This window comes from Salmo trutta, chromosome 25, assembly GCF_901001165.1.
Source record: "Salmo trutta chromosome 25, fSalTru1.1, whole genome shotgun sequence".
In the NCBI taxonomy this organism is placed as follows: domain Eukaryota; kingdom Metazoa; phylum Chordata; class Actinopteri; order Salmoniformes; family Salmonidae; genus Salmo; species Salmo trutta.
The window spans coordinates 16,060,673-16,073,223 of NC_042981.1; the positions used below are offsets into that span (position 1 = coordinate 16,060,673).

Below are 12,551 nucleotides of genomic sequence, written 5' to 3' on the forward strand. Positions count from 1 at the left end.
GCATGCCATAAGAGCTGACTGTTATAAGCACAATGAGGAGAGGAGAGCAACTTGACATTCCAATGCCAACTTGTTGAGGACTCTTTTTTGAGAAGCACAGCTGTTCAAATTGTGGCCCATCCAATGCAAAGTAAACCAATTGCCTATCAGATAGCTGAAACTAAGCAGCCTAACCAACAGACAGATACAGTAGAAATAAACACTTGTTCACATGTATTTAAAATCGCTCTGGAGTAACGAGCTTGCAGAACTACTAGAATGTAAGGTAATGTTACTTTTACATATTGAAAGATGTTATGGTGAATAAGCATGGCATCATCTGATCTCTATACATGAGTCCAACGTTAATTTGGCTTTGCAGTAAGGTCTGTGTGTAATAAACAAATTGAAATATGAAATAAAGGTCTTTTGAACCAGATCTTAATGTCAAGGTTGTCATCTCCAAATACAGCATATCTTATGTTAGATAGCTTAACAATTTACAATGTTATGGTTGAGCTATATATATATGGACACAAAAATAAATGAATGATTTGTTATACCTCAGTGAACCAGCTATGTTACATATTGAAAGATGTTATGGTGAATAAGCATGGCATCATCTGATCTCTATACATGAGTCCAACGTTAATTTGGCTTTGCAGTAAGGTCTGTGTGTAATAAACAAATTGAAATATGAAATAAAGGTCTTTTGAACCAGATCTTAATGTCAAGGTTGTCATCTCCAAATACAGCATATCTTATGTTAGATAGCTTAACAATTTACAATGTTATGGTTGAGCTATATATATATGGACACAAAAATAAATGAATGATTTGTTATACCTCAGTGAACCAGCTATGTTAACAGTCTAAACTTGTTTAATAAACTGACATTTCACCAAGGGTTAATATCAATGGAATTTATTACAATTTACTCAGCTCCAAGGCACATTACAAGTCTTCTGTTACTACAGAAATGTATTAACAAACAGTTCACGTTCATGTACAGCATTTTGCTCTACCTTTTTAAGCATCCGTGCATCATCAAAGCAAACGGGAAGAGAAATGAATAACACGTAGTAAAATATTTTCTATCACAAGAAGAAAAGAGATACTTGCTGTAAAAAAATAAAAAAAAATAAACGAAAAAAAGTCCTCAGAATGATTTGTACCCAATATAGGAGTAAGGGCAAATTGTCATTACTGTTATTGGATATTTACTATGCGTAGTTTCATTTTACAGACATTTATTCATTGGGAGTTTAAACTGGCCTTTTTATAATGAGAGAAGTGCATGAGTTGGGGGGAAAAAACGGCAGCAGTGATTACAAAGTGAAAGTGCTTTGACTCGTCACTGCCATCCAAATACAACACTAGTACCCGCCAAAACACCCTCCATAAAATGAGGTGACATCACATACTGTACTGTTCCGTTGCTTCAAAAAACAGAAATATGAGGGGACGTCTCTGTACATCAACTATTTTTGTACGTTTTGAGTATTCACATGTGTATACTGTATATATTGGACTAAAATGCACGTTTCTATGGGAAGCCATCGGACATATCTATGGGTCCCTCTCCTTTTTTACCTTAACGTCCCCAGCTAATATTGTTGCTATCTCACCTTGCATGAACGCCCAAGGCACATTAGAACCTACCAGGGGGCATTTCTCTCCGCTAGGACAATACACCTCGCCAGTTGCTCCCTGCGCTTTGATGCTCTCTCGAGAACAAGGGAAACAGAATTTATGGTTGGGAACTGACGGACACTGAACGAAATGGGTATCCTCTAAACGTTCGTGGCAAATGGTACAACACAGAGGCCCGTTGTTTGCCATGGGCGAATCTGGAATGTTTTGCGCGTGGACCTGATCCATGCCAGAATGCGCATTGGACTGGGAGGGACCCCCGGATAGATTGAGCTCTCCGTTACGGGAAGCCAAACGCCTCTGCCCCGAAACAGAGGCGGGCGAGACCGGGCTGCTGTTGTTATGCCTGGTGGATGTGGTGGAGTGAACTGAGTTGTTGTCCTTCGGGGAGTGCGCATTGCCCAACGTGTCCGCGACAGACATGAGCGCGGCCATTGGAGACTGTCCATTCTGGGGCGTTGATTCAGGGGGCGTAGCGCGACTTGAGTGAACAGAATGACCAGGGCCGAGCGGTGGGGGTGCCCCGTGTGAGGTACCGAATGATCCGGATGCCATCGTCAGTTTTAACGCCTCGCTCTGGCTGGCCATCCACTGCTGCCTCTGTTGTTCTTGTTCAGATAGTTTCAGCGCGCTCTCTGCAGAGTCAGGTTCTGGGGAGGCTTTACGCTTACGCACGCCAATCCTCGGGGCACTCGCAGATGGCAAGCCACGGGGGATGTTGACCAAAGCAGTGGGCAGCAATGGACAGCTGGCATCAATGTAGGGCTGTGGCAACATTTCAACCCCCAGTCCCTCTTTAAAGAATCGGACCGACTCGGGCAACAAATCACCCAGGAGTCGCCAGTCCCCAGAACCATGCTTTTTCTCATACTCCAAATATTTAAAACCCGAGGAGAGCCCTCTGCCAAAGTCCTTCATGCAGTCCTGATACATTTGTTTGGCCACCCCCGATGCGCTGGAAAATACATGACCAGATCCACTTGGGTACTCGATAAATATTTTCAATTCATAGTCCATGCCTGGCTTTGACACTGCATCGAAAGCAAACACCCTACCCACGAGTGAATGATCCTTTTTAAATCTCACATCAAACGGGGCGCTGTTTGAAAGAGTAACCAAAGTGTCCCTTACTATTTTCGGTTTGTTTGCCCAGTCTTCGTTTCTGTTTCTTAAACTTTCACTGAGCTCAGCCAAAGCCTCCGCATTACGTTGTTTCTCTTTCAGATCTCTCTCTTGGTCAGTGCTTGACACAGAACCTGGTCGTTTACCTTGTTCTGACATGGACTGAGAAGACGTGGACAAAGAGGGTCCCACAATGGATGGAGGGGGGCGGCTAGACAGGCTATGCGAGGCTATGGCTGTTGCCGAGGAGGGTCCATTCAGCATGGTCTGTGGGAGAAGGTTGGGGGGGACATTCATTTGTCCTGGGGCCGCAACTAGACCATGGATCCGACGGGAGTTTGGGCTCTGTCGGTTCAACTCTGGGGGACCATCGTCCGGTTTTGGGAACCCATTTGGACCGCTCATTCCATTGGGAAGTCTGCTGGCATGGGCACCAATACTGGAGTAGTCAAAGCGAGGTCTCTCTGCGTTCAGAGAGTAGCGGTCCATCCCCGACTGGTGTTGTTGTTTAGATGGTCCGTCCACATGGTTGATTTGCACCGTCTCCTTGGCTGATATTGCCGCCTGGGTTTTGACTGTGGGCGGCGGCGGTGGACCGGGGGATCTCCCCTCCTGGAAACCATGAGCACGTTTGAGGTGGCGTGCAGTTTCGATTACAAACTCGATCCGATCTGCACCTTCATAATTCACACAACCCCTGCACACTGCCTCCGTAAAATCCCAAATCATAGCCCACGGCATACGGGGTAAATCGCACAGGTAACATGACTGTCTCCGAGATGAAGATACGTGTGCAGAAGACATGTTGAATGTCCCTTGCCCTGGTCCTTTTCCCCCCAGATTATTTGATTGCAATTTTTCTTTTCAGTCCGTGAATTTGCCCCAAAAAAGGAACCCTCTTCCTTCCCTACTCCTTTTCTGATGCCAGTGACGAGCAGTGATCGGTTGTAGGACTGAAATGTGCTTTACGCGCGTCTCACATCCTGACTTGGTTTGTGATTTGAAATGTTGATTGTGCCTCCACGTCTCCTCTCCCCAGTTTGGAATGCCACCTGGCTGGAGCAGTGACGTAAGCACCACGTTCCGCAGTTCAGGAAAAAAAAGACATGCCACTTGTTGCTTTCCTAACAACCAAAGCTCAAACCACTCCCTCCTAATCTTTTGAATGGACTGGGAGCTAACAACACGAACGCTGACCAAATTACATAAAGCAGAATATGGGTTTCTACAACTCTGGCATTTGAATGTATTTTACTACTGAGAAATTGTGTGTCAATATTATATTAGATGTCATATGAGATATCATTAATATACCATTAATTATTATTAAATACAAATGTATTATGTTTCAAATAGGTTACTTTCGCTTATGTCAGCAAAACGAAACCTTCAATAGCATAAAGCAATTTACGATTACGAAACAATTCAATTTGTTATGCGTTATGTTTGTTTTTCGCAATGCAGGAGCATCAAAACAGCATTATCTTAATCAAACCACTATCGAGCAAAAAGCCTGGTTAAAAGGATAACGCCTGGCTATAGCCTACCATTATGTAATGGAGCGAAAGCCTTTAATATACCTTTATCTTTTTAATTTTTGATTAAAATATGTTGATAATCTGATTTAATTTGGCAACATTCATTGCAATAGTCATGTGTGATTACAATAACCGTTTAATATATTCCCCAAAAGAAAATATAAGCACAGTGTGATGGCTAAAATAAATAGGGAGTCGATTCCTCTGCAATATCCTCTGTAAAAAAATAACACTGGGCTAGTTGAACTAGAGATATTTTCCCTACATTTCGATTGTTTACCTACTGCACAGACAAGAGTAGCCTGCTCTGCGCAACCTCCATCCGCCGCCCCTTCCTTCCCCCTTTCCCCCAGTCTCCCTTCCTTATTAACAACACCCAGTAGGCAGGCAGAGAAGAATTTACCCGTTATACAACTGGGAGAGAAGGAGAGCAAAGAAAGAAAAACAAGGTATGGCAGCAGAGAGGGAGGAAAGTAGTTTATTGCAGTCTCCACATACCGCTGGCCTGGCACGGTACTGTATCGTGGTGGTGTGTTCCCTCCATCCAGCCAAGGGACCAAGTATGGCCTTGGCCAAGAAAGAGTCTGCACCATGCCGTCGCTTTTCCAAAACAATGTTGCTTTCACTGCACCAAAAATGTGCCATGCTGTTAGGCTACATGGGTACTGGTTGCACATGTGTGTATTTCTGAATACTGTGTTTTGATACATTACAGATTTGCTTTAAATTACAAGCACTGATGTCTCTGAGGTGACAGTATATGATGTATGTATAATGCAGTCTGACCACATGAAATAAATGCACCTAAACAAATAACCAAGAAAACATGATTTAGTTTCATAGCTCAGCCCATCAGTGGCAGGGGAAGCTAGAAACGCCACAAAAAGAGGAGAAGAGAAGATGGAGTCTGGTTTTTATTCAGAGTCAGTGCAATACACAGCAGGCTGAATGACTATCAGCAGCAGGTAGCAGTCGAGGTTGTTATGTGGGCTGTATGTGGACAATTCTCCCTCTATTTGTGCACCAGGGATTGTGACAGACAGCCAAATGAAAGAGCAGCCATCATCAGTCAACAGAATAGAGCAGAAAAAGGTGTGGGCATGGGAAGAAAAAAGGGTTTGTGCCATTTAATACAACACTGGGCCTGCGTGCCAGGCGAGGCTCAATACAATTCCAACACCAATAGTTTTGCTTGATTTAAGTGTGGAGCGCAATCTCACAGTAAAAAAAGGTCTGAACGATCCTAAAAGCAGATGGCAAAACAGTGCCTTCTCTCTTAGGTTTACACATATGGATACAATTCAAACATAAGCTTATTACAAAACTATGCCACATCAACTAGCCTAACTACCCAATAACATACATCCATCCATGTAAGTGGAAGGTCGGTACTATAAATATCACAGGCAGAACTCAACATCGCAACAATTAAAACGATTTACAAATTCTGCCTAAGACCTCAGAAAACTTTAAAAACAACCAAATACATATCTTTACACAAAACAAAGCAGGGGAGGTTAATAGTTCCTCCATCCTGAAAAGGATCCTGTGATATCCCCACGGCCCCTCATGCATACACTGAGCTGCTCACATACTAACTGTGCTGATGTCTCTCTCCCTATCTCTATCTTGCTCTATGTGGAACATTTTGCAAGCGCAGGGGTTCATTTCTTTAGCTAAGTGCCTGGCACGTTGCCAGACAGATGAATTCTGGGAAAGGCTTGCCAATGACAAACTGCCAACATTAAGCAGGCCTGACAGCTCCTCTCCTCCAAATTGGGCAGCAGTTCAAAGTGCTCTTTTATTTGAGTCGCTGGCAGACTGCCAGCAGCATGCAGATTTACGTTAGGGCAATTCCATGCTAACGGAATTACACAGAGTTACTTTTCACTTTAAAACAAACCATACAGCTCTATGCACAATGACTACTTTCAACAATTTACACAGTAAAATAAAATGAATAATTTACTGGAAAAACTGTGCAGATGCAAAGTTTGGTAACAGAATTACTGTAAAATCTCCCTCAGTTTTATTCTGTTACAAAACTTTGTATCTGCACAATTCTTCCTGTAAAGGTGTTTTTGTAAAAGTTTCTGTGGAAATTGTTAAAAGTAGTCCTATGGTTCTATGGTTTGTTCAACTTTGAAATAAATGTTTTTTGTTTGGTATATGTTTTAAAGTGAAAAACCTGAGTCTCAGCGTAATTACATTATCGTGGAATTGCCCTTTACCTACTCTCTCCTCTCACTCTCTGATGAAGCTGACAAATGCTGCTGCCGTTGCCATGGGGATCCTTCTGAGCTAGGAGACAGAGCAAAGTGGTCCTGTGAATTCAAGTGCACAAGTACAGTGAAATACCCTTCTCGCAAGCTCTAAACCCAACAATGTAGTAATCAATAACAATGTAATACTAAAAATAGCATAAGGTAGAGAGAACAAAAACACACGAGAACTAAAAATAAGAACGAAAAGTAAGTAAGCATACTACAGTGTATATGCATGGTCAGTCAGATCCAGTACCATATTTACAATGTACAGGAATAATGGATCAATAGAGATAGATATGTATTGGTGTAAGGTGACTAGGCATCAGGATATATGATACAGAGTAGCAGCATGTATGATGATTGTAGCTGAGTGGGTGTGCGTAGAGTCAGTATAAATGTACAGTTGAAGTCGGAAGTTTACATACAGCTTAGCCAAATACATTTAAACTCAGTTTTTCACAATTCCTGACATTTAATCCTAGTAAAAATTGCCTGTTTTAGGGCAGTTAGGATCACCACTTTATTTTAAGAATGTGAAAATGTCAGAATAATAGTTGAGAGAATGATTAATTTCAGCTTTTATTTCTTTCATCACATTCCCAGTGGGTCAGAAGTTTACATACACTCAATTAGTATTTGGTAGCATTGCCTTTAAATTGTTTAACTTGGGTCAAACGTTTCGGGTAGCCTTCCACAAGCTTCCCATAATAAGTAGGGTGAATTTTGGACCGTTCCTCCTGACAGAGCTGGTGTAACTGAGTCAGGTTTGTAGGCCTCCTTGCTCGCACACACTTTTTCAGTTCTGCCCACAAATGTTCTATAGGTTTGAGGTCAGGGCTTTGTGATGGCCACTCCAATACCTTGACTTTGTTGTTCTTTAAGCAATTTTGCCACAACTTTGGAAGTATGCTTGGGGTCATTGTCCATTTGGAAGACCCATTTGCAACCAAGCTTTAACTTCCTGACTGATGTCTTGAGATGTTGCTTCAATATATCCACATAATTTACCAGTCTCATGATGCCATCTATTTTGTGAAGTGCACCAGTCCCTCCTGCAGCAAAGCACCCCCACAACATGATGCTGCCACCCCAGTGCTTCACGGTTGGGATGGTGTTCTTCAGCTTGCAAGCATTCCCCTTTTTCCTCCAAACATAATGATGGTCATTATGGCCAAACAGTTCTATTTTTGTTTCATCAGACCAGAGGACATTGCTCCAAAAAGTACGATCTTTGTCCCCATGTGCAGTTGAAAACCGTAGTCTGTATTTTTTATGGTGGTTTTGGAGCAGTGGCTTCTTCCTTGCTGAGCATCCTTTCAGGTTATGTCGATATAGGGCTCGTTTTACTGTGGATATAGATACTTTTGTACCCGTTTCCTCCAGCATCTTTACAAGGTCATTTTTGCTGTTGTTCTGGAATTGATTTGCACTTTTCGCACCAAAATACGTTCATCTCTAGGAAACAGAACGCATCTCCTTCCTGAGCGGTATGATGGCTGCATGGTCCCATGGTTTTTATACTTGCGTACTATTGTTTGTACAGATGAACGTGATACCTTCAGGCGTTTGGAAATTGCTCCCAAGGATGAACCAGACTTGTGGAGGTCAACAATTTTTCCAGAGGTGTTGGCTGATTTCTTTAGATTTTCCCATGACGTCAAGCAAAAAGGCATTGAGTTTGAAGGTAGGCCTTGAAATACATCCACAGGTACACCTCCAATTGAATCAAATGATGTCAATGAGCCTATCAGAAGCTTCTAAAGCCATGACATCATTTTCTGGAATTTTCCAAGCTGTTTAAAGGCACAGTCAACTTAGTGTATGTAAACTTCTGACCCACTGGAATTGTGATACAGTGAATTATAAGTGAAATAATCTGTCTGTAAACAATTGTTGGAAAATTTACTTGTGTCATGCACAAAGTAGATGTCCTAACCGACTTGCCAAAACTATAGTTTGTTCACAAGAAATTTGTGGAGTGGTTGAAAAACGTGTTTTAATGACTCCAACCTAAGTGTATGTAAACTTCCGACTTCAACTGTATAGGATAGTCAACCAGCATACAATCAATCATTTTAAGAATCTGATACAGCAAGTTTCTTGGAATGAGACTAAGACGCTGATGATCCTCAGCACGCCTATATCTAGTTTTTAAATTAAATATCAACATCTTACAATCTTGCTTTCCATGAAAAAAATTAAAATGACTAAAGTACAGCTTAAAATAAGAAAACCCTGGCTGACCAATAGCATTATTAAAATCCCTTTAAGAAACAAATTATACAAAAACTATATTTCAAACCCTATTCCATTCAACCATGTGAGATTCAAAACATATAGAAAACCTAAATCAAATTATTAAAACAACCATAAAAAGTATACTATGACAGTAAACTCTCAAAGGACAATAACAATATGAGAGCACTATTAATGAAATCCTCAATAAAAAGATGAAACCCAAATCCCTCCCCAATGAATTCCTAGTCGAAGGATCACTTACTTCTGATCCAAAAAAAGACAGCACACAAGTTTAATCTGTTTTTCACAGAGCCTATTTTGGCAGACAAAATTCCTGTGACTGATGAAAGTCCACTCCAATTTATGAATCTGTCCCAATCTAGCAAGTTTCAATTCACCCCTGTCCTGTAATGAGGTATGTATTATCTCTGAAAAACACTGCCTCTGGTCACAACAGATTGGATGCTAAGCTAGCTGAAGACGTGGTTGATTTCATTATCACACCTCTTCCCCACATTTTAAATCTATAATTTATTAAGGGCATTGAGCCCTATGAACTGAAAATGGCCAAAATTGTTCCAATTTATAAAGCTAAAAGATCCAGCAAACTTTACACATTACAGACCAATTTCAATTTTTCCAGCTAGCTCAAACATGTTAGAGAAGCTTGCATATAACAGATTCATCAAATAGCTTAACAATGGCTTCAGAAAATCTCACTGCCTAACTGGCGGTTATTTACTTAATTGACAAAATACATAAGGCAAATAACCGCAAACATCATACATTAGGTATTTTTTTGGATCTCTCAAAAGCAGTTGATACTGTTGAGCCTCATATTCTATTACAAAAACTTTAAACTATGGGCGTGACTGCTTTGGTCTCCAGCTTGCCTCAGGGATCAATTCTTGGACCACTATTATTTATGATTTATATAAATGATTTGCCCAATGCATTTAAAGTGCTCTCCCAGATACGATGATAAAAAAAAGTGTGCTTTACTCTCACAAAAAAATGTACGTACCTTATTGATGTTGTTAATGATGAACTATGTAATATCTCAGTGGTTTAAAATGAACAAATTGTCACTGAATAAAAATATTTTATTATTTGGTCCAAAGAAAATAAAATACAATACAGATTATATAGTGGTCCATATTGATAATATACCTATTGATCAGGGCTGTACAACACGCTTTCTTGGTGTTCTGATTAATGATGAATTGTCATGGAAACCACACAAAGACAATAACCTTTAAGATTGCCAAAAATACGGGGATACTTGGCAAAATTAGATATCTCCTAAACAGAGGCACTGCTCTCAGTCTCTACTACACATTGAATATCCCATTCATCCGTTACTGTAACATTATATGGGCCAGCACACACACACCATACCAAACTACTATCAATCTATCACCTGCAGAGACGCTCTGTAAGAATAATATCATCTGCTGGTTTTAGAGACCATTCAGCATCACTTTTCAATGCGGACGCCTGAGTATTTATCAAATTCATTATTTTCAAGTTGCTTGTTTACTGCACTTTAAATCACCTGTTACCCTCGTTCTTGAATATGGGTGATGTAGCTGTTGTCTGCTTCTTGTTGCGTAGTTAGGGAATTCATGTAGCTGTAAAATAGTAACATACACACATGTACAGATGGATTTTGTGTTATAGATATGTGGTAGTAGAGTACAGTCATGGTCAAAAGTTTTGAGAATGACACAAATATTAATTCTCAAAACTTTTGGCCACGACTATAGAGTCCCATGGGCACACACTTGTTAAATCTGTTATGAATGTATTATCATGTTAAAAAATACTTTTATAACTGCCTTAATTTTTGCTGGACCCCAGGAAGAGTATTGGATTTGTCCCAAACATAACACAGTGTATTCAGGACAAAAAGTGTATTGCTTTGCTGCATTTTTTGCAGTATTACTTTAGTGCATTGTTGATAACAGGATGCATGTTTTGGAATATTTGTATTCTGTACAGGCTTCCTTCATTTCACTCTGTCAATTAGGTTAGTATTGTGGAGTAACTACAATGTTGTTGATCCATCCTCAGTTCTCTCCTATCACAGCCATTAAACCCTGACTGTTTTATAGTCACCATTGGCCTCATGGTGAAATCTCTGAGCGGTGTCCTTCCTCTAACTGAGATAGGAAGGACGGCTGTATCTTTGTAGTGACTGGGTGTAATTAATAACGTGTAATTATTAATTACAGCCATAACTTCAACATGCACAAAGGGATATTCAATGTCTGAGTTCTTCTTCATCTACCAATAGGTGGCGTATTTTGCGAGGCATTGGAAAACCTCCCTGGTCTTTGTGGTTGAATCTGTGCTTGAAATTCACTGCTGAACTGAGGGACCTTACAGATAATTGCATGTGTGGGGTACAGAGATGAGGAGGTCATTATAAAATCATGTTAAAACACTATAATTGCACACAGAGTCCATGCAACTTTTAGGCTTGCCAGAACAAAAGGCTTCAATACTTATTGACTCAAGACATTTCAGGTTTTCATTTTGAATTAATTTCAATTTCTTTTGAAAAACATTATTCCACTTTGACATTATGGGGTATTGTGTGTAGGCCAGTGACAATACATCTCTATTTGATCAATTAAAAAGTCAAGGGATGTGAAAACTTTCTGAAGGCACTGTACATATTACAATGTATAAAATAAGTCAAATATGTATTGACTAAACATTAAGAATAAGTATCATACAGCTCTTTTTAAAGTGCACAATGCCTCAGGTATGGTACAGATGCATGTTTTTGTTTGGGAGGAGGAAATAGTCAAATAGACAAAAGATAGCCAATTATGTTTTCAAATCGTGAAAACATGACAAACATTTTTTTTCTTCTCCCTCTTACCTGGATTGCACTGTTTGCAGGTTGCCATCGGTGGTGCTGCTATGGCAACCCTACGAAAACTGCTGCTGCACACCTCTGGCTGCCAAGCTGCTGCTGTTGTTAGGGATGGCCTCCAGAAGTTTCCTGCAGAGACAGAGAGAGACACCAGCAATCAGCCACCTGCCTCAGCTCAGATCAGCACTTTATATCTCCCTTTCTCTCAGTATTCCACACAGGGACACAGTCATTCAGATCACACAATGAGCTGATTGCTTCACAGAGCCTCCTGGGTTTCTTATTCCATTTTCATCACAATCTCTTCTGTAGAGATTTTGTTATGCTACATTGTGTGTTCATGTTCTAGCTTGAAGATGTGTCACACAGCAAATGTATCAATATTTATTGTTGGATCCAAATGGCTTTTCTCTCTAAGCTAGCTAGTCAGATGGATGATACTGGTTGTATTTAGTCATTGGCATCAATGTATTGGAATGTTTAGTATCAGCTACTCTTCCTGGGGTCCAAACATAATTAAAACAATTACATCAGAACAAAACAGCTTACATCAAATATAATACAAGACAGTACTCCAATTACACATTTACAATATCAAATGTACAATACAACAATATTACAATGTGTTTGTGTGTAGAGTGAGTGAGTTAGAGTGTGCGTGTGTGTTGGTGTTAATTTGCCATAGTATCTTTTCATCAGCTCAGTGAAAACAGTTAAATAAACAGATGGATGGTGCACTCCAACAACAGTCAGTCTGCAGGATGTCCAGCATAAACATTTCCTCTGGTCAAAGGTCAAATGGGTCATAGGAGAACGGTCTCTTCCCACTAAAACAATGACTACTATATACTACTGGTATGTTGAATCAAC

At 40.4% G+C, this 12,551-nt stretch overlaps 1 protein-coding gene across 1 annotated transcript; it reads right to left on the reverse strand.

The window, feature by feature from the left end:
* Positions 1-887: 887 nt before the first annotated feature.
* Positions 888-4,039, reverse strand: LOC115162076 (probable E3 ubiquitin-protein ligase IRF2BPL). The gene has a single exon (XM_029713025.1). It carries the CDS (start codon positions 3,556-3,558, stop codon positions 1,549-1,551), a length of 2,010 nt encoding a protein of 669 aa, XP_029568885.1. The 5' UTR covers positions 3,559-4,039; the 3' UTR covers positions 888-1,548.
* Positions 4,040-12,551: the final 8,512 nt, after the last annotated feature.

Bases quoted from the DNA above. Each gene is read 5' to 3' on its own strand.
- LOC115162076 (XM_029713025.1), bottom strand. From the start codon at position 3,558: ATGTCTTCTGCACACGTATCTTCATCTCGGAGACAGTCATGTTACCTG.